This window comes from Spinacia oleracea, chromosome 5, assembly GCF_020520425.1.
Source record: "Spinacia oleracea cultivar Varoflay chromosome 5, BTI_SOV_V1, whole genome shotgun sequence".
In the NCBI taxonomy this organism is placed as follows: domain Eukaryota; kingdom Viridiplantae; phylum Streptophyta; class Magnoliopsida; order Caryophyllales; family Amaranthaceae; genus Spinacia; species Spinacia oleracea.
In genome coordinates, this window is record NC_079491.1 from 57,075,410 (window position 1) to 57,098,854 (window position 23,445).

At 34.2% G+C, this 23,445-nt stretch overlaps 1 protein-coding gene and 1 non-coding gene across 2 annotated transcripts; one reads left to right on the forward strand and one right to left on the reverse strand.

Moving 5' to 3' along the window:
* Positions 1-1,995: 1,995 nt before the first annotated feature.
* Positions 1,996-23,445, forward strand: LOC110794003 (jacalin-related lectin Calsepa). Its single transcript, XM_021998945.2, has 3 exons — positions 1,996-2,134; positions 2,220-2,426; positions 22,967-23,445. Exons 1-3 carry the CDS (start codon positions 2,132-2,134, stop codon positions 23,228-23,230), a joined length of 474 nt encoding a protein of 157 aa, XP_021854637.1. The 5' UTR covers positions 1,996-2,131; the 3' UTR covers positions 23,231-23,445.
* Positions 7,451-7,523, reverse strand: TRNAR-CCG (transfer RNA arginine (anticodon CCG)). The gene has a single exon. It is a non-coding gene; the product is annotated as a tRNA-Arg (tRNA).

Below are 23,445 nucleotides of genomic sequence, written 5' to 3' on the forward strand. Positions count from 1 at the left end.
GAGATGGTGATGCGAAAAATCCGAAAGGGATAAAAACCGCGGGTGATAATGAGTGCATCAATCCACTATGTTTCTGGCATAAAAAGTGTTGTTGAGTACAAATACAATGTTTATTTGCGTATATGTAGACATAGCTAATAATAAAGCATAAGTGTGAGAATATATTTATACGAAGGATAGACGGATTGGGGTTCGTTGGGAAAGGTAATCGTTGATAAGGTTTATCATTGATATATATGGCGTGGCCTTTGTAATGTCGTTGATGTTGGTTTACGAGAGTGAATGGGTTAAGGTAAAGATCACACAGAATAAATAATAGTAGTTAAGTACGGTGAGTGGCATGTTTAGTGGGTTATTTAGGAAAAAAGAGGCTTATTCTCATTTGTAGTTAGCGGGCTACAAGGAAGGTAATAGAATCATGAAATTAACACCATTAGGAAGGGAAGTATTTAGTGGAGGTTTATAGTTAAGCATTGGGTTTACCGTAGGTTTTGGCCTTGCCTTTACCGTAGGTCTTGGAGGAGGGAGGCTACATTGCTGGTAACCAGCGATGTATCTGCCCCATACGGCCATACCCACCAAAAAAAAAAAGTGAAAAGAAAATAAATTGCAATGATGGCCCACCTCTTAAATAAATGGTAAAATTGTTGCGAACTTGCTATATACTGTCAAAGGTTAGATAAATATTGTCATTATTGTGTATATACTGTCATTGTTGTATTAAAATTTGTCATAATCATCCAAAAAGAAGAAAACGAAATGAAACAAAAATAGTAAAGGGACCACTTAAATGACTGGATAAACGTGTTACATATAATCTCTGTCATAATCATCCAAAAAGAAGAAAACGAAATGAAACAAAAATAGTAAATGGACCACTTAAATGACTGGATAAACGTGTTACATATACTATGTCATTGTTTGTATAAATATTGTCATTGTTGTATTGAATATTTTCATTGTTATATTGAATACTGTCATTTATTTCCGATATTTAGTACTTTGTTTGACTTTACAACTAATTAAGTTAAAAGACGATTTTGCCCCTGGGTATGGGCAAAAAAGCCGCTGGTAACCAGCGATGTAGCCTCCCTCGTCTTGGAGTGCTTTTTATATAGGACTTTAGGTATGGCATTGTTGAGGAAATAAGGGTGGTCCTTGATCTCCTCCGCTTTCCTTGACTTTCTCCAAATGCTTGTTTTTTGTTGGCTAACCGACTTGACCTTGTCCAATAAGAAATAAGTAGAGATAATTGCTCGTTGAGTGTAGGAACAGACCGTGACATGTGTAGCATAAACGACCCATAACAGTAAGTATTAAAAAAAAAATGTTACACGTAATATCGGCTACTTCTTATTTTCAGTAAAAATCTTCATTTCAAATAAATTGCAAAATTTAATCACATTCCATATTTTTAAAAAAATTGGAAAACATAACTAACTGTATTGAATTGCCTAAATTAAGCAATATCTTATTATTTTCCTGAACGGAATATTTCTTTTTATTTTCTTTGAAAGTAACTTTTTTTCAAAAGTGAAAGATTTATTTTAATTTCAGAAATAGAAAAATAAAAATAAAATACATTTAAAAAATTATTTAAGGGCTAATTTCGTCTTTTCATTGTAAGTTTATTGTGTTTCAAACAACAAAAATTGAGTTTGCATGATACGCTAACTGTAGCAGATAAACCGTAATATAAGCGATTTTTAATATGTATATTCTCCGTTATTATTTGCATGATACAATTGAGTTTTGGACACTATTTGCACAACCTCATTTGAATTCATTTTGTTGTTTATGCATAAGATAAAAACATATTTGTGTGGTGTCTTATTAGATTTGTCTCAATAAATATTTTTTAAATATCAACTTTTTATTAAAAAAATCCGTATTTATAATTAGAGATATTAATGTTTGAAATTATGCAATGACAAATTAAATTAAATAATTATGTCATTTAAAAAAGAACAGATAAAGTAGTATTTTTCTTAAAACCGGTTTTTGAATATACAATATAGATGTGAGAAGTGAGGGTGGTCCGTTTCAACTTTCAAATTGGACTCGCCGCCCTGCACAATATTCCCTAGTTCTTCGCTAGACCATCGAATAGTTTGCACAAGAACAATACCAAATGGTATGACTTTGCTGAAACTCTATTAAGTATCTCATTGAACTGCCATAGTTCCACTTATAAACTTTCTTTTGACTTTGAGCTACAGGCTATTGACGGCATTGAGATCCACGGACCATACGGTTCTGAAAAAGAAATGAACTGGTCTGTGGAACTTGGTGTAGGTGACTACATCAAAGAAATAATTATCGGCCATGGATATATCGTCGATGCAATTGGGTTCGTCGTAGCCGATGCAACTGGAATAGCTTCATCCACAATATGGTGCGGCGGCCGCGGTGGGAACCAAACTAGGGTATTTCTTATTATATTTTTTACGTATAGAAGTGTTTTTGTTTATCGAATACTCCCTCCGTCCCGGAATACTTGACCTGTTTTCCTTATCGGGCCGTTCCTTAATATTTGACCTGTTTCTAAAAATGGAAATATTATAATAATATTATATTATTTCTCACTCCACCCCTATTAACCCACATACCCCTTACTCCATACAAAAAATAATTAAAAATTCAACCCCTACTCTCCCCCAACCCCACCCCTTTACAAATTTCCCACTTACTACATTAAAATAATACCCCACTATCAACTACTACCTATTAAATTAAATAAGTCAATTCAAGTCCCTTAAACTCTGTGCCGGTCAAACCGGGTCGAGTATTCCGGGACGGAGGGAGTACATCTTTAGAAATAGTTGCACCACTTTTATTTTTAATGTTGTCAATGCACAACTTTGATCGTTAATATTTTTAGTTATCTAATAGTAAAATTAACTTTTTTTGATACTTTACAATTAGAATAAATGATTATTTTACCACTTAAAATATTAAAACTTGTATTTTGCTACCTAAAAATAAATTAAAACTTGTTTTTATCACCTGAAATCGAAAAGTAGGTGAAACCTTTATATATGATTACCTATTTCAATTTTCCTTCAACTTTTTGCACTCCTTGTGTGATTATCTTTAACTTTTTCACCCTTCTGTTGTCTTCACTTTCATTAAATTTTGTCCATTTTGTGAATTAATGGTTATATAAATTCATGGAATATAAGGAAGTTGGGGAAAAGGAGAGAGTTAAATCGTGGAAAAATATAACATATACTACCTCCGTTTCATTAAGTTCTTTACGCTTTGAAAAATGTGTCTAATAATCAAAACTTTGACCATGAATTCTCACTATTATATCAATAAAAAATTATCATGAGATGTCTTATTAGATTTATCTCGAAATGTATTTTATGAATATCAAGTTTTTATAATTTTTTGTCATACAAAATTGAATATATTAACGGTCAAACATTGCATCGGAGTCCGTGCAAATAGTAAGTGTAAAGATCTTTTTGAAACGGAGGTAGTAAGAAATATTACCGTTATTGTGGCCTTCTAAATAACTTTTTTATATATTTTTTTATTTTTCAGGTGGTAAAAAACAAGTTTTAAACATTTTTTAGGTGGTAAAATACAAGTTTTAGTTTCTTAGGTGGTAAAAAAACAATTTTTTTTTAGGTAGTAAAAAATATTTTATCCTAAAAAGTATACATTGAGATTAATTCCAACCATTTTTTTATATAATAACATTTATTTTATACATATATATATATATATATATATATATATAAAGGAGAGTTAAAGTTAACATATGAATAATGCATAAAGTGAAAGTGGTGTAAGTATTTCTAAATCGACAAAGTAAGTATTTTGAAGGACTACTTTTTAAAACAAAAAATAAAATTCAGCCAATTAGAATTTAGAAATACAGGGTGAGATTGATAACGGAAAACGATGATACAAAAATGAAAAAAAAAATGTACTCCCCTTGTCCCTTAATACTCTCTCCGCTATCTTAATAAAACCGTCTCTTAATACATGTCTTATTTTTATAAATGATTTACTTTTACTAATATTATATCATTTATGTCACCATTGACTCACATATATTCTTATTTCTTAAAAAAAAAAAAAAATTCTAAACCCCGTCACCTTTTATTTGACACATTTTCCATTAACTATATTTAAAAAATATCCACTATATCACTTTAAATTAATAAGTCAATTATATTGTCTAAATTCTATGCCGATCATGGAGACGAATGTTAAAGGCCGAAGGGAGTACATAGTGACGGATCTAGGATACTATTATATGGCGTCCCATGAAGAAGAAGAAAATGTATACCTATATAATCCCCTAAAAAAGTTGTACACCTAAAGAACTTTTTTTTTACATGCTAATACGATTTTCTGCATTTTCCTTGTAATAATATACTCCATTTGTATTTTAAAAAGTGATACACTTTCTTTAAATCACGTGATCAATAAAATTCTAATTGCATGGTTTCTTATGATCATCATATACATAACATACTTCAATCAAATCATATTTCATTCCCGTGATTTAAACAAGATATCAAAACGTTTATAAACTCAATTTGCGGGAATTAATGGTAATAATCAAAAAACAAGTTAATTCTCTTATTTAAATATTAAGATATAATTAAAAAAGTTCAGCGGAACGAATAGAAAAAAGAAGGAATTGCAAAGAGTAAAGCAAAAATAAGAAAGGGGTAGATTTTGGTTTCATTATTAACCACTAGTCTTATATGCACGTGATGCGTGCGAATATAAAAAAAACAAATATGATACCCTTAAGCAAACATAATGTAAAATCAAGATCAAATCATCAATATTAACAAATAACACAAAAATTTTATAATTTTTTTGCTTTTATCTTAAAAGAATTTTGAAAGGAAAAATACATTATCTCTATTATATAAGTACTCCATGCCAAATTTCATAGCTTGTGCTTCTGCCATGTCAGACATACGGCCTATTAGCGAGCTTGCAAACCCAACAATTAGGACGTCACCCACACCATCCCTGACCGTCGTAACCAGTCCACACACTCCCTCCTTGATAGCAGCGTCTGTGTTGAGCTTCAACGGGGCAGGACACGGTTAAACAACAACCAATTAAACAACAAATTGAAGAGAAATAGCAGAACAAACGCAACAAAGTAACCCAGAAAAAAATATTAAAAAAAGTTGATGGCCAAATCAATTTTAACCTGCAACAAAATTTATCCCGAATTAAAAAACAAAAAAAAAGAAACTAGAATTAAATTGTTTTTAAAATCAAATTATAAACCTAAGAAAAATATAACACTTTCTCAAGAGTTGAGTACTCTCTTATCATGGAACCATCAAAAATATTCCAAACTTCAGTTTAGAAGATTATTTCTGAGATTTCCATCATTAAGCTACCTGGATATAGTTCAATATCTTACAGAATGAAGACAAATGCAGTTAAAACGACATGATATAAATTAGGTATTTACTTGATCATAGTTGCATTTTTCCTCTAAAGTATTCGAGGTTGCAATAGTTCCATCAGGTTGACACAATTAAGTGAACCAAAGAACGTCTCAATGCATCCCAGGCTTCACCAACAATTCGGTGAGGCTCAAAGCTTGAGCGGGACCTAGGGGTACTAAAATCACACCTCATGGTGTTGATACCAGATCGACGACCAGAGCGCTCTCATCCCCTTCTTCCCCTGGATTGATCACAATTTAGAGGTCGTCAATCACTTGTCAATTTGCTTATAAGATTGTGATATCATAGGGTGACATCTGACTACATTGCCAAATGCTACAAATGTGTATCATCGTCCAACTATTTTATGCATGACATATAATATGTAATGAAAAAAGTTAGCTATGTGGTCACGATCTTAGATGATATGAAATGAATTTAATACAACACATTTGAAGCCGTTTGGAAAACTACTTTTGTTACACTCTCATTTTTACTTCATCTCTATCTTGACATTCTTAATTTATCTCTATTGGGACATTCTTAGGTTATTAACTTAAACTAACTGATCCGACTCGAGTTTTTACTAATTCGGAACCTATTTAACTGCCAGTCTGCCACCAACAATTCAGAAAGATTTGGTATGTATATCACCATTAGTTGGCCAACCTACTTCTCCTACTATGATCTCCTTATCAGGGTACCCATCTTTGTTCAATGCCGACACTAAAGTATCAAAATTGGCATCAAACACATTAGTGTAAGTCAAACCCTGATCTTTTATGGGCACATTTGACCCCTCAAAGAGAGCATAGTCTATGGGGAAGTTCTTGTTCCCACGCAGACTAAGGAAAGGGTATATGTTTACCGTGAAGGGAACACTATTCTCATGTAGAAACTGGAGAATTTCCAGGGTTAGGTCTCGACCTTCAGGCCTGAAATCTCCGAGGGGACAGGGTCTGAGTCAGGAGAGTAGTAGACATCGGCATTGAAAGGAATTGCCGCCTTGATTCGATCCCCATGTCCTGCGCGATTAAGTGCCTCTTGAATGTTTCTGAGGGCTGGTACCATGTAATTCAGGTATGTGCCATTGTAGGTCTGCAGTGTAGGCTCATTCCCTACTGCAACATAGCTGCAGAACAAAGTAAATCAAAGAATATTTTGAGACTTGAAGAAACGAAACCACCACTCACTCATATCAAAAAGCAGGCAATCAATGAAACTCTCAACACCATAAATCTTTATGACTCAATTCTTCACATTTCTAGCAAAAAAACCATGAAAACCCCCCATAAAAGTCCACTTTTATCAAACAAAACTCATAAAATTCCCAGAAAATCTCTATTAAAGATTCAACATATTAACACAAAGAACTTGAAAGAAAGAAACCATCAAACTTGTTATGGACCCTAAGTAAAGAGACTGGACTTGATATTAACACCACCCTAATTGATAAACCCTAGAAATTTTCTTAATTCACCAATTATAACAAAATAACCAGGAAAAAATCCATAGAACTTCACAAATTCTAGCAAAAAACAATCAAAATAACCAGGAAAAAACCCATAAAATATTCAATACATTAACACAAAGAACGCAAATCAACAAACAGTTTGTGGGCCTTGAAAGTAAAGAGGCTGAACTCGATAAACAAACCTTAGAAACCCCAGAAACTCTAGCCTAAATAACAATAAAATTGGTTGCAGAAAGACCCTGAAATCAAACCCTGAAATTAATTGGAAAAATCGGGTAAAACCAATAGAAATCTCGAGAAATCGGGCAAATAATTTAGCAAACACAAACAGAAAGTTAGATATTATCGAAAGGGGTGAATTCAGGTAGCTAAACTTCCTGAACGTCCTCAATAAGTTTACCCCATCTAAAAAGCCTACTGAATAAATAAACCATTTTACGGGTAACCTTCATCCCCACACAAAACCCCAACAAACCTTAGTCATTCAAAATTAAGAAAACTATTTCTAAAATAAAATTAATAGCAACAAAAAAGATGGTGATCACAATGGGATTCGAACCCACGACCTTTAGATTCGGAGTCTAATGCGATATCCACTCCGCTATGTGACTGTTAATTTGTTTGTGTCATTCTACTTCAATTCAGTTCTCTTATACTTTCTCTCCCATCACTCACAATGTCATTTCCTGTACATCACGACAATCCTAGAAAAAATTGAAAAACTGCAATTGAAAGCGACAATTTTACCTAACAATTACAAATCCCATCAACATTATACGCCAAAACTCAATTACTTAAACGTATGAGAGGTATTTGATCAAGAAGTAATCAGACTATGCAGTAACACGAAAAACTTGTTAATTTCCTCCCTAAAATCAAAATCCTCACATGTATCGAAAACAGAATTTAGCCATCAATCAATCATCCATCGCTTTGATCTTAACACTGTGTTAAATGATTACATAATTCAATAATTCATTAAACAACTTCACACGTTGCCACAATAAACCCTAAACTCAATATGATTGTAATTTGTAAATTTACACCTCAAATAACCTTAATCGTAGTAAATATTCATGATATTTAAGGCCGAAACGAATGGCATTAAATCCGACAGAACTCGCCGTATATCCCGAAAATACCGACCTTCTTGGTTCTCTTGGCCTGCATGCATCAAAAATTCGACAGAACTTTAATGAGCATTATTAATCAATTCGACAAATTAATTCAACAACTAAATTAATTCAAAATTTTAGAAAATTAATTCAACAACTAAATTAATTCAAAAATTTAGAAAATTAATTAAACCTTGGGGAGATCGCGTGCGAAATTATAGACACCTGCAAAATACAATAATTCAAACCCCAAAACAGAATGTCATTCACAAACCTTTTCTAAATCATAATCATTCAATACTAATGCAACAACCAATTCATTCATTCATAATCATATCAAAAATGAGTTGGCAAACACTGAACCAAGATGAATTAAGCAGAAAACATCCAATTTCTGACTTGTTGAAGAATTCTGGTATCCCAAGCTCGAATTGTGGCATCGGAGGAGCAAAAAAGCAACAGATGCGGCGACGAAGAATCGACAAAAGATATTTCATTGATTCGTGACCTTGACACTCCCCGAATATTGCCCAGTTTTCGGCGACTAAAGCTTCACCAAATTGTTCGACAACGAAACCGCCATGGTCAACCAATCTTTCCCTTGTATCACAAAAAAATACTCCCTCTGTCCCAGATTAGTTGTTACACATGCCTTCGCACAAAGTTTTAGGTGATAAGTGGTTGTTTGGTTATCAATTGTTATTTTATTGGAAATGTAGATGTGATAGGAGTTAGTAGGGTATTTTTTTTAATTGAATGAGAGAGGGTGTGGGGACAAAAAAAAATTAGTGGGAGGAGAATGTAATAATTGTGGGGTCATTCTTAATTTAGAAGTGTAACAACTAATCTGGGACGGACAAAAAAGGAAAGTGTAGCAACTAATCTGGGACGGAAGGAGTACATAGGATGAAATTGATTTCGAAACAATTTGAAAAACCTAATTGAAATTCGCATCAGAGAAAAAGAGTACTTGGAAGTGATTTGAAAGACGTAATCATCGCCGAAATTGGTTTTCATTCTCGAAAATATATGTACTTGGCCTGAATACTCGATCTTGGTTGAATAAGCGATGGAAGGCGGATGTTGGGAAGCGATGGAAGGCCGTCGATGGGAAGCAATTGAGGATGGAGGCGAGGCCGACGGCGGGGAAGTGTAACCCTAGAAACCAAGGTGAGAGGATAAAGAGAAACGAAGGCGAGAGGAGAAAGAGAAACGAAGGCGAGAGGAGAAAGAAAAGTGAGAGGGGGCGAGTGGCTCAACAAGGAGTCAAGGACCGATAACGAAAGGAGGGCATTTTATCTTTTTTGCTTGGGGACACGAAAAGTGTGTTTACTACACTGCCTCTCGCCTCTTGGTTTATATAATAGATCGAGATTCTTTCTTTAACTTTTAGAAAGAGTATAAATATGCATTGTAATAATTAAGACTGGAATTCAATTCATCATTCACATTAACGGTTAATATAATTTTAAGAAGTTTTGTTTTCTTAAGTTATATATATTACATTCATTGTGGTGGTTTGTTTAATCTCAAAATTTTGTATAATTTTTTATGTATATGTTGGGGTTTATATTAATATAATTACAAGGTGGAAATGATCCTGATACAGAATCTCATGCAAAAATATAAATTAGACGAACATACATTCGATGTGTACCTCCACTAGGACACGAGCTTCATAAACACAAAAGAGAACTCCAAATGTAGAAAACCAAAGGTATTTTGGTTATGGAGAATTTTAGATATTTTTAGGTTTTTTCTCACTTGGAGGAAAACTGAAAATTGGGGTTGAATGTTTGTAAATACAAACTAGGTTTTAATTAAGTAAAATCCTTCCCCAAGAAAAGAGAAAACCGACCAAGGCACAAGGGCCTTGACCGGCCACACATGCCCAAGCATGCAACACAGTCGCATGGGCCAGTAGGCCTTGGGCCTTGCTGTCTAGCGCTACAGCTGGATCACCGAGTGAGACCAAGTCATGGCAGCAAGCCCATGTGTGATGGCATGCTACTGCGCCCATGGGCAAGCGCTCGTGGTCTTGCAGTGTTGCTGCTTGTGACTAAGTGTTCGCGTCCATGGCCTTATGGCCAATATTTGTCGTATAATACACGATGATCCAATGTCTTGCGATACAACGATTCATTCTGCCAAGCCCACAACATACACGCGCTCGAACGATTTATCGTATATTGTTTTCCCGATCTAAATTTCTGATTAAGCCGTTAAATGAATTAATCCGGCGGTCTGTTATACGACATTGGTGTGACGTTGTAGGTTCAACCAAAAGTAAGTTGTGAGCCTAATAAGGATTAAAACTCACTGATTGGAAACATTAATCCATCTAGTTGTTCGGATCACTTTATCTTACTGAATTAATTATTTCGGTAATTAATCTGAACCTTGGTATTAGACTAATGTCACTTGGCTGGAGGACACAATTCCTTCAGTCTCACACTTGTCATTTTGACAAGTGTGCATTCCCATTCCCTTGTTTCTTAGTGTTATTTATTGAACATAAGGTAAGATCCAATCCATCCTTATTATGTCCAGAAGTGTCTGTCGAATTACTGAGTTCAACTATTACAGATGATTAATCCCTAATCAATATGAGTACAACAATGAATTTCAAGCTATCTAACTCTTCGAGAGCACCTGTATCACAACAACACCATATTCTATCAAAGATAGGAGGAAAATCCCTTGGTAACTTATGAATAACTTACTTTGATTTGCTTGAATACTATTTTTATAATCTCCTCTTGTGATGCAATGTTTAGCGAGCATCAAAGTGAGCTAATTCTCAAACAATTAATCATAATTACTCACGTTTTGAGGAATATGTTTTAATCACCATTAACGAGAACCACTTATGACACGATTTTAATCTCTTAAAGTGTTTCATTGTCAATCCGTTACAAATTCTATTAAGTATCTATTTTTGACATGCAAGTCCCATCTAGTTCAAGAAACTAAACTATAAATCAACTTGCAATCTAATTTTCATTAGTTAGTGTTCACCCAACAATTTAATGACCTGGATTGGGGATGATTTTACGATTCAATATTCAAGTTCAATTATTGGTGTTTCTTTATCAAAGACTCAAATCTTGATATCTCATTTGAATGCTTTTGAATTGTTTGAACTTTATCATTTATATTAAATCAAAATTAAATGAATATGAAATTATATATTATATATATGATTTGTTAACCAATTATTTCAAACATAATGTCTAACAAATATTCCAATACACAAACGAAAATCAAAACCAGCTTTCAACATGCTTGATTCCCATAGTTGTTACATGTGCGATGTGCTTCACTTTTGGCAACGTTTTAGTCAATGGATCTACGATGTTGTCATCCGTTAACCTTGCATATCTCGATTTATTTTTTATCATCAATCTCTATAAGTATGGTTCTTAGACACTTTTTGCCTGGGCAATGGCTCCATTATTCACACAATAAAAAGACATTGGTCCCGTAATAGAGGGGACATCCCCAAGTTCTTTGATGAACATCCGAATCCAAACGACTCTCTTTTACTTCTTTTACACGACTATAGTTGTAAAATTCCACAATGGTGCTTTGCTTAGCACTCTTCCAGCTCACTGCTCCGCCATTGAAGCAGAACACAAAACCGGATTGTGATATGAAAGTATCTTTGTCGGTTTGGAAGTTTGCGTCCGTATATTCCATAACAATCAAGTCATCACTTCCACCATAGAATAGGAATTGATCCTTAGTCATTTTCAGGTACTTAAGGAAATTCCTGGCAATAGTCCCATGCGCCTCTCCTTAGTCCGACAGGTCTCTGATCGTTGTACTTAATGGAAACAAAACATTCGGCCTTGTACAAATAATGTCACACATGATAGATCCAATGGCCGAAGTATATGGAACCGTACTCATATTTCAACGCTCATAGGATGTTCTAAGACAATTAGTCTGTTTAGATGTATTCCACGTGACATGAGTAGATGACCCCTTTTGGCTTCCATTATATTAAATCAAGCTAGCACCTTATCAGTGTAAGTGTTATGTCTTAGTCCAATCATCTTCTTAGACCTATCACTATATATCTGAATGTCCTAGATGTATTGTGCCTCTCCAAAGTCTTTCATATAGAAACACTTTCCAAGCAAGTCTTTACGGATTCTAGCATAGGAATGTCATTTCCAATTAGCAGTATGTCATCGTCTTATAAGACTAGGAATGCAATCTTACTCCCACTGAACTTCTTGTGTACACAATATTCATCAAGATTATTTATGAAACCAATGCACTGACTACTTCATCAAATCGTATATTCCAACTCCTTAATGTTTGCTTCAATCCTTAAATGGATTTCTTAAGTTTGCACACCTTTCCTGCATTCATTTGATCGACAAAACCCTCTGGCTGCATCATCTACACAATGTCTTCTAGAATACCATTCAAAAAGGCAGTTTTGACAACCATTTGCCATATTTCATACTCATAAAATGCGACAATTGCAAGGATTATCCGAATGGACTTGAGATGTTTTATCATAGTAAATGTCGTGAACTTGTCTATAACCTTTTGCTACCAATCTTGTTTTGTATTCATATACTTTTGCCAAATTCCGGAAAATTTACCAAATTACAGACTTGATTTTCAAACATGGAGTCTATTTCGAATTTCATGGCCTCTAACCATTTGATGGAGCTTGGACTCGTCGTAGCTTGCTTGTGGGACATGGGTTCATCACTATCTAATATGAGAATTTCTAAGCTTTTAGTCAAGAAGACTCCTGTAACACCCTAATCCTTAATTCGGGTGGAGCCAATTGTCACGAGATGATCATCTTGGACCATCAACTGGCCCCACAGACCATCACATGTTCTTTGGAAGCATTTTGTCATCACTCATGCCCATCTTGGAAAATTTCCTAGAAAGTCATCCATCCTAAAATTACTTCCATCCAAACACGCTTTACTTTGGAGATTCTTAGCATATGAGCTCCTTAAAAAAAAGTTGCACCTTGGTGGTATCAGTAGCACATTGAATCTGGTTAAAGCAAAGCAGGGGGATTACAACTCCAATCCATTTATCCAACTGAACCTTAGTTCTTTGTGATCTACAAGGGGCACGAACATCCAGAAGAAGTTCTCCCAACGGAGTTTTCAAAGGCCTTGGAGGTTCTTCATCTTGAACTGCTTCCAAAGAGTTATCGATTTTTTGTTCGTCTCAAATTTCTTCGTGGTCTATTTTTCTTACACTTGTCCCTTTGCAAATGTGATTTCTTACCAAAAAGACTATGTCACGAACAACAAATAGTTTGTTCTCCAACTTTTTTTTAGAAGTAATACCCCTTAGTTTCTTTTGGATAACCAACAAAAAAAGATTTATTTGATCTAGGTGCTAGCTTGTTCGAAATTAATCGCTTAATATATGCTATGCAACCCCAAATCTTCAGATAAGACAAGTTTAGCAATTTCCATGTACATAATTCGAATGGAGTCTTTTCAACACCTTTTGACGAAGCACGATTCATTATGAGTCGTGTAGTTAGCAACACGTGTCCCCAAAATTGTAAAGGAAGTTCGGCTTGACCCATTGACTAGACCCATTGACTTGATCATATCAAATAATGTCCTATTTCTCATTTCCGACACACCATTCCACTAAGGTGTTCCTGGAGCAGTCCATTCTAAAAGAATACCACATTCTTTTAGATGATCATTAAACTCATGGATAAGATATTCTCCTCATCGATCCGATCTTAGAGATTTGGCCTTTTTGCCAAGTTTATTTTATACTTCATTATGAAATTCTTTTGAATTTATCGAATGATTCAAATTGTGTTTTATTAGGTGGATATAACCAGATCTGCTGAACTCATCCGTAAACGTTATGAAGTAACTGAAATCTGATGGGATTTATAGTCAATCAAATTAACATAATAGCGGAATAATCTCGAATCCAGGATCCATATATAAAGTGCAGTTTAAGCAATACATACTTTTGTAGCGTGTACTCCTGAATTACTCTACGAACACGAACGAGAGTACTCCAATCAGAGTTCCTCTACTAAGTCCACCGGCACGTGCAGATCCGCCTTGAATATTGATAGCTTAGATCCTAATCAAGGGTTTGAACTTTTAGGAAGAACACACTTTGGAGGCACAAGAAGAATTAGGGTTCTCGAAGATGCCTAGGGTTTTTTGTATTATTGTTAGGTTGGAAAACAACAAGAATTGGATTAATGTTATAACCCTAAGGTTATAACACTAACCATCCAAGTCACAAAGGCCAAGAACCGGCCAGTAGCAAGCTCATGCGCGCAGCCACACAGGCGTTGGGCCTTGGGCCGCGCTGTGTGCGTTGCTGCTGTTGTTGATCCGTACGCACCCGCTTAGCCGAAGGCGTGGGCCTTGCTTGTGCACGTTGGCGCGCTGCTACGCCTAGTAGGCCTTGCGCTCTTGCGCTTGGCTTGTTGAGTCAGTAGCGTTTTCTTCTCGTATTTGCGTCCAATGCCTTACAGAGATTTATTTATCGTATAGTAATTGACGATCCAATGTCGTACTATAAGATTATTCATTTCGCCGAGCTTACGAATATATGCAATACAATATACGATTCTGATCCAACGTATTATCGTATATTTATGTTTTTCGAACTAATTTCCCAAAAATCCATTAAATGAATTTCCAATCTGTTTTATGTCATTGGTGTGACCTTATAGGTTCAATCAAGAATACGCTGTGAGCCTATAAGGATTAGAACTCACTGATCGGAAACATTGCTCCAGCTAGTTGTTCTGAACACTTGATCTTACTGAATTAATTATTCGTAATTAATATAAACCTTGGTATTAAACTAATGCAACTTGGGTGAAGGACACATTTCCTTCAGTCTTCCACTTGTCCTTTAGACAAGTGTGCATTCACATTCTTTTGTCGCTTAGTGTTACTTGCTGAACATAAGGTAATTTCCAAGACATCCTTATTAGGCCCACAAGTGTTTCTCGGATTACTGAGTTCAACTGTTAAACTTTTACAGAAGGTTAAGCCTTAACTATTCTAAGCACGGCCATGCATTTTTATAGTATCTTACGCTTTGAGAGGCCTTGTTACACAACAACACCATACCCTATCAAAGACAGGAGGAAAATCCAATCTTGTAATCTATAAATACTTACTTTGATTCATAATACACCAGAATACTGCTTTTATAGTCTCCTTTTACGTTGCGACGTTTAGTGAGCATCAAAGAGAACTAATCATCAAACAAGCAATCATAATTACTCATGTTTTGAGGAATGGTTCTAATCACCAGTAATGAGAATGACTTATAAAATGACTTTAATCTCTTAAAGTGTTCTTATGGTCAATCCGATACGAATTCCAATAAGTATCAATGCAAAAGATTTTCGACTTTCAATTCTCATTTAGTTCAAGAAACTGAAGTATAAATCTACTTGCAATCTAATCTTCATTAGTCATTGTTCGTCCAACCTTTCAATTACCGGGATTAGGGATCATTTGTGACTTCAATATTCAAGTTCACTTATGGGTGTTACTTTATCAAAGACTCCATCCTTGACATCATATTTGAATGTTTTGAATCACTTGAACTTTTATCATTTAACACTAAACAAAACTTAAATTAATGTGAAACATAGAATTTCATAAATATGAAATGGTTAAACCAATTGTTTTAAACAAAGATCCAACAAATTTTCTAAAACAAAACTTAATAAAATCAAAGCCATTCTCCTATATGTTTGATTCTCATGGTTTGTGCGTTGTGCTTCACTTGTTGCAACGGTTTAGTCAATAGATCCGCGATGTTGTCGTTAGTTCTAACCTTATAAATCTCAATTTCATTCCGTTCAACGATTTCTCGAAATATGTCAAATCTCCGCAGTACGTGTTTGACCTTCTGGTGACTCCTTGGCTCCTTTGTCTGGGCAATGGCTCCACTATTATCGCAATATAAAGCCACTGATCCCTTAATGAAGGGGACAACCTCGAGTTCTTCAATGAACTTTGAATCTAAACAGCTTCTTTTGCTGCTTATGAGGCGGCAATGTACAATAGTGCTTTGCTTAACACTTTTCCAGCTTACTGCTCCGCCATTGAGGCAGAAAAGAAAACCCGATTGTGATCTGAAATCATCTATCTCGATTTGGAAGCTTGCGTCCGTATAGACCTTAACAATCAACTCATCAGTACCACCATAGACAACAAATTGATACTTTGTCCTTTTTAGGTACTTTAGGATATTCTTGGCAGCAATCCAATGCGCCTCTCCTGTATCTGACTGGTAACTGCTCGTTGTACTGAGGACGAATGAAACTTCCGGCCTTGTACAAATCATAGCATACATGATAGATCCAATAGGTGAAACATATGTAATCGTCTCATCTTTCTATACTCATCAGATGTTTTGGGAGAATGAGTCTTACTTAGATATATATCATGTAACATGGGTAGATGGCCTATCTTGTCTTCAATCATATTGAACCGAGCTAACACTTTGTCAATGTAACTACTTTGTCTTAGTCTAATCATCATCTTAGATCTATCCCTATAGATCTTGATGCCCAAGATGTATCGTGCCTCTCCTAAGTCCTTCATTGATAAACATTTCTCAAGCCAAGTCTTTACAAACTCCAGCATAAGAATGTCGTTAACAATAAGCAGTATGTCATCAACATACAAGACTAGGAATTAAATTTTACTCCCAATGACTTTCTTGTATACACAAAACTCGTCAAAATACTTGATGAAGCCTAATGCACTAATTGCTTCATCAAATCGTATGTTCCAACTCCTGGATGCTTGCTTCAATCCATAAATGGATTTCTTACGCTTGCATACCTTTCCGGCATTCTTTTCATCAACAAAACCCTTCGGCTGTGTCATGAACATAGTCTCTTCAAGAATACCATTCAAGAAGGAAATTTTGTCATCCATTTGTCATATTTCATAGTCATGAAATACAACAATTGCAAGGATTATCCAAACAGACTTAAGCATTGCAATTGGAAAAAAAGGTTTCATCATAGTCAACGTCGTGAACTTGGATGTAACCTTTTGCTACCTATCTAGATTTATAGACATATACATTACCATCTTTGTCTTTCTTCAATTTGAAGACCCATTTGCTTTCGTTAGGTGTAAACCCATCCGACAAATCGACCAAATCCCAGGCTTGATTTTCAGACATGGAGTCTATTTCATATTTCATGGCCTCTAACCATTTTGCGGAGCTTGAGCTAATCATAACTTGCTTGTAGGACATAGGTTCATCACTATCCAATATGAGAACTTCTAATTTTTCAGTCAAGAGGACATCTGTCCATATGTCCGGCGGAACCTTAGTTCTATGTAATCTACGAGGGGGAAGAGAATTCAGCAATATTCCCACATCTATAAAATATGGGAATGGATCACCAAGTAACTCAAGGGGATTGAATAGTCCAAACATCTTCTTCTTATGAGCCTTAATTGGTGTTCGAACAATCATTTTGACATCAATGACCCTTTCTCTTGCCTTTTGTCTTTCGACTTCAAAGCAACAACCTAGTAGAGTATCAAGCTTTAGATCCCTAAATCAATCTAGCAATTCAAAGACATTTTGGTCAACGTGTTGACCTCTATGTTGGGATCTTCCACGACATATATCCTTAAGATACCTTAGAATTCTCATGGTTCGTATGCAACAAACCTAGCACTCCAATCTTTTGGGATAGGGCCAAGAATAAGATCCATCATCACCGTTATGTGGTTCTCCCACACAGAGTTTTTTTCAGGAGTTATATCCTTTGAGTAATAGCTTGGGATGGGATTATCAACAACATATTCAATGTTGTTCCTTCTGGGGACTTGTCGAAGCTTCTTCTCCTAATCAAGAAAATTTTGACAAGTTTAACTTGACGTCCAGAATTTATGATGCTTTGATTGTTATATTAGACGATCTACAATTGAAAAGAATTTGCAATAAATAACAATTCATAAACTTTAATAACTTTGAAATAAAATCAAACATGCTATCATTAAAGTTATTAAACATTTCATTCATGCAAATAAAACATGGTTCAAAAATGAAAGAAACGAATTATAGATCCTAAAAGTCTCTAAGTCTTAAGCATGCTTTGACTTGCCTTAATCCTTTTAAGATTTTAGTTTAACAAAAACCAATTGCTAGTACTATCCAAACAACTCTTGGTTAATAAATTAATGCCATAATTTATTTCATTACCACAAGATATGCCAATATTGTTTGAGTTAAAACCACAATCAACATGTTCCTTTGGGATACCTTACCATCTAGGAATACTAAAATATCACCTTGCTTTCGTGGAAACCCACTATCTTAGGTTCGAAGATTTTTGTAAGTGCTTGATTTGGAAGACAATTTTTAAACTCAATATTTCAAGGACCTAGTTGTTTCTATGTTGGGTTGATTGTTTAGTGAACTAAATCTTTAATCAAATATACAAACAACATACACATGCATAATATAGATATACCAAAATATAAAAGCATATGTGAAATTTGGTGAACAAGTATGACCCAAAAATTCTTGGTCTTGAAGCAGCCAATCTTCTTTTAACCTTGTTAGCTTGGCACCGCCTTGAAGACCATTTAAAATGCTAACTTACTATTTTAAAATAAACTACCTAGAAGTACTTGAATTAATAATCTAATTATTACAACAATACTTCGTGGTACGCAAACCATATTTAAAAAACTTCACAGTCAAAGGTAAAACAGTACACATACCGTATTTAACTATCCTAGTTGGGTCATACTAGTCACCTGCATAACCTACAATACATAATAATATACCATGCATTCACTCATTCGTATCCTACAACGAATGGCCCAATTAAGGTTACACAAAATTACATGATTAATTAAATCACGTTCATGTAAACATGTTCTAAAAGATTAATCAATTCCAAATTATTAATCCTTGATATTATTCTAATCAAATATTTAATTTAATTAAAATAAATTTCCTAAGAAATATTAATTAAAACAATTAATTTAAATAATTTCATTTACACGGCTCTCACTTAAACCAATACCGTTTGGACTTTTAATTTTAAATAATTAAACTCACGGTCTTGCCCAAGTCAATTAAAATAAAATATTAAACAAGTTCAGTGTTAGCACTTACGTGCAAAATAAGCCCAAAGCCCAAAAATTGGGCCTTGAATTAAAATGAAGCAAAATTACAAAAAACAATGCAACATAGGCTTGGCTTGCGCCCAGCCCATCGCTGCAAAGTGCAATGGATCTGTCGCGCAAGACGCATGCCGCAAGGTCCACGCCCCGCGCAACACAGCAGCAGCGCACATGCATTGGCGCGCCTGTGCACGAGCAAGCGCTCGTCGGTGCCCTTCGCTTCGCCCAGCAAGCGCGCAGGCTTTTCTCGTCTGGCTTGCCGTGTTGCTGCTTGACACGCATCGCCCAATGCTCGCCCGAAGGCTTCGCCCCAATCCAGACCTTTGTGCCCCTTGGCAGGCGCAAGCCGTATGCGATGCACAGCCCCTGCCCTTCGTCTCGTCGAGCGTGCATGCACGCATCAAGGTACGGAGGCTTGCCGCGCACACACGACTCTACGGACATCAGCCACCCATTGCCCAAGTGTGAGTGGCTTGTTCATCCAACAAATAAATTTTCAATTTTAGTAAATGAAACGAAAATCTGCACGATTTACTTTTCCTAATTTCAACAATTCCAATCCTTTTTAAGTAAAAAAAATAATTAAAGTGGGCGATTAAATAAAATTTCAAACAATCCAATTTATGAAATTTATAAATCTAGGCTAACGATTATTCAAATTTAACTAACGATTATTATCAAAAGAAAAAATTAATACATTAGATAAACCAATCCAAACATTTAATCGTTTTAAACATTTAAATTTCAGATATTAATCAAATTTGGTTTAGGCGAACGATTATAATTAACGAATCCAATCAAAATTTTAATCCTTTAATTTTTAAATGAGCCATTTAAAAATGAAATTATATTCTCCTACTTGCCTTTAAAATTTTCCCGATCTAATCAATTAATCAAATTAATTTTCGATCATAGGGTTTTCAGAATTGGGGTTTATAATAAATATTTATAAACGAATTAAATTCTAAAACCTCATAATAGTCATAAACAACCAGTAGTAAAAAATTCAATTAATTATAAGCCGAGAAGATAAGCACGAAAAACTCCACAAAAGTCATCTTCAGGGTTGAATTTCACATATCTGATCCCATGAGTTCAACTTAGAACGTCGATTCCAATCGATTTAGGCTTAGAAAAATCGAAGATTTAATACTTTTCGAAAACAGTAGTATTTGCATGATTCATCCAATAATCCGAAAAAAAATATTCTAAAAGAAAAAAAAATACAGAAAATTCGACCAGATTTAAAAACATGAAAATTGCTAAAAGTTACATGAAGCTCATGATACCACTAATGGGATTTACAATCAATCAAATTAACATAATAGCGGAATAATCCCGAATCCGGGATCAATGTATAAAGTGTAGTTTAAGCGTCCCGAATTAGTCTACGAACATGAATGAGAATTGAACTCCAATCGTAGTTCCTCTACTAAGTCCACCGATAAGGGTTATGTGTTCGCCCACATATGGTGCCTTTCATGAGTATTATCCTTTGAATAATAGCTCACCCACATATGGTGCCTTTCAGTATTATCCTTTGAATAATAGCGCAGGATAGGATGATCAATAACATATTTCATGACATTTAAACTGAGTACTTGAACAAGTTTCCTCTCCCAATCAACAAAATTTGACAAGTTTAACTTGACATCCATAATTTATGATGCTTTAGTTGTAAATTCAGACATTCTACAATTTATAAGAAAATGTAAATAAATAACCATTCATGCTTTTAATAACTTGAAAATAAAGCAAACACGCAATTATCAAAGCTATTAAAACATTGCATTCAATTCAAAAATAAATGGTCCTATTTGAACGAAATGAATCCAAGACCCTCAAAATATCTAAATCTTAAGCATGTTTTGACTTGTCTTAATACTTTATGTTTCAAGTAAGTAAAAACTCTTTGGTAATAGTTCCCAACAACTCTTTGGCTAATCTCTATTCTATAGGGGAACGCATAGGCTCATTTTAGTAAATTATCTTTTGGTGTCCCCCTATGGAATAAATAATATAATTTAATTTAATTAATTAAAAACGTAATTGTAATAGTTCTAAAAACTAATTATTTAATGTCATATTGTACGGAAATTCAATTTCAATGTATGTGATAACCAAAAGTAAATAATAATTTAATTGAATTACTCTAGCACACATGAAGCAAGTATTAAGACATTTATAAAAAAAAAATGAAATCCATCACTTTTTGCATTTTTTATATAAAATTAAACTTAGCCTTGCTTTTGATGACAACCTAAATTTATAAGGTTATACAAGCACCTTGCGACAAAAAAACACAAAAGAAAAATAAACAAGTAAAAACACAATCTTTTACGTCCTTTTTAGTTAATTTGTTCTTACATTAATTCCTAAATAGGATTTGTTACATATAAATATGTTTATTTTTTTCTTAAGTTTAAAATAATTTTTCTTACATGTTTTAGCAAATGTGCATGCTTTTAAGCACGCGTAACGTGTATATAGGACTACGTTTTAATTAAGAGAAGAAGGTTATTGAAGTATTATTTTAGTTCATTCTGATCAAACTTTAGTTAGCACTTAGGTGACCACTTAAGATATCAATAATACCCCTACAAATTATTAAATTTTTTTACGTACAAAAACATTGGGACATTACTTGCGTATATATCCAAACAATTTTTTGAAAATATCAGCACGCGTCGGGTGCATAGAATACTAGTAAGCTAATACCATAACTTATTCCCTTAATTTGCCACAACATATGTCAATATTGCTTGAGTTATAACCAACATAAACATGTTCCTTTGGGATAACTTACTATCTAGGAAATCTTAAGTAACACCTTGATTTGACGTAAAGCTAATACTTAGGTTCAAATATAATTTTAAATGCTTGATTTGGGAGACAATTTTAACTCAATATTCCTTTAGCACCTAGTTGTTTCTATGTAGGGTTGATAAACTAAAACTTAATCAAAACATATAAAAAATATTCTCATGAAAATATATTTAAGTAGTAAATATGTTAAAGCATTAGAAAATTGTGTTCTAGTGTGGGCCCCTTGACTTGGTCTTGAAGTTTTCAATCTTCGATCATTGTCTTTGTTAGCTTGACACCGTGATGAATCACATTCAACAGGTAACTATACACTAAAATTTAAATGTAACTTGGATTATTAAAATATCTCATCTAATTAGTATTACAAAAATACTCCATGATACGCAAACCATATTTAAAATTACATGCATTAAAAATAAAACGGTTTACATACCGTATTTTCTATCCTAATTGGGATATACTAGTCACCTGCAAACCTGCAACGAATCGAATGCGTAATATACATTCACCAATTTTTACTCTAAGACGAAACTATTTGTTAGCTTGACATCGTGTTGAATTACATTCAAATAGCTAAATATAAAATAGAATTTAAATGTAACTTGTGTCACTAAAATAAATCTATAAAGGTATTTCCGGAAGAAAATATAAATTTTAAAACGAAAGAATTTAAATGGGAAGATCATTTGGGGAAAACATTAAAGGAAACAGAAAAATATGGCGGGATAGAGGGAGTAGACACTAAATATGAGGGCAGGGGTTCAAACATGGATGTTAGAATATATTCATCTTTTGAAATAAAACATTATTTGTCAATGTATGACTTAGAGTCACACCAATTGCCAAATAATGATGACATGTGAGGGATGACCTGCATTGCCATTGAATTCTAATAATACGAATTAGTATTTAGATTGCAAAATTATAAGTTTCTCTTATTCTCCACAGATTACTTTGAAGAGCAACGAATATATTACTCGAATTACCGGGAAATATGGTCGTTATTCCGAAGCTTCATCTGAAGTAACCATAGGAACCTTGACAATACACACAAATTTATGGCCTGTTGGTTATGGACCATATGGTGAGGCAAAAGGGTGTAATAATCTTTACAATTTTTCAACACCACTTCAAGCAGCTGATGCCATTGTTAAAATCTGTGGAAGTTACCATCGTTACCTTGGTTCCATAGGTATCCATGTGAAAAGGTAAAGTCCAATTTTCGTATGATTTCTTTCAAAAAAAACGTTTGGGTAGAAGGTGGCAATGAATTGTTGACTAAATAAAGTTAGTCCACCTTTTAAATGGGAAATAGGTTGCTTCATAAAATGATATTACGTTGAAATATTAATTTAAAAATGTTTATTGTAACAACTGACGAGTGATTATGATATGACTTCTTTTATTAAACACCAAGGTTACACTCG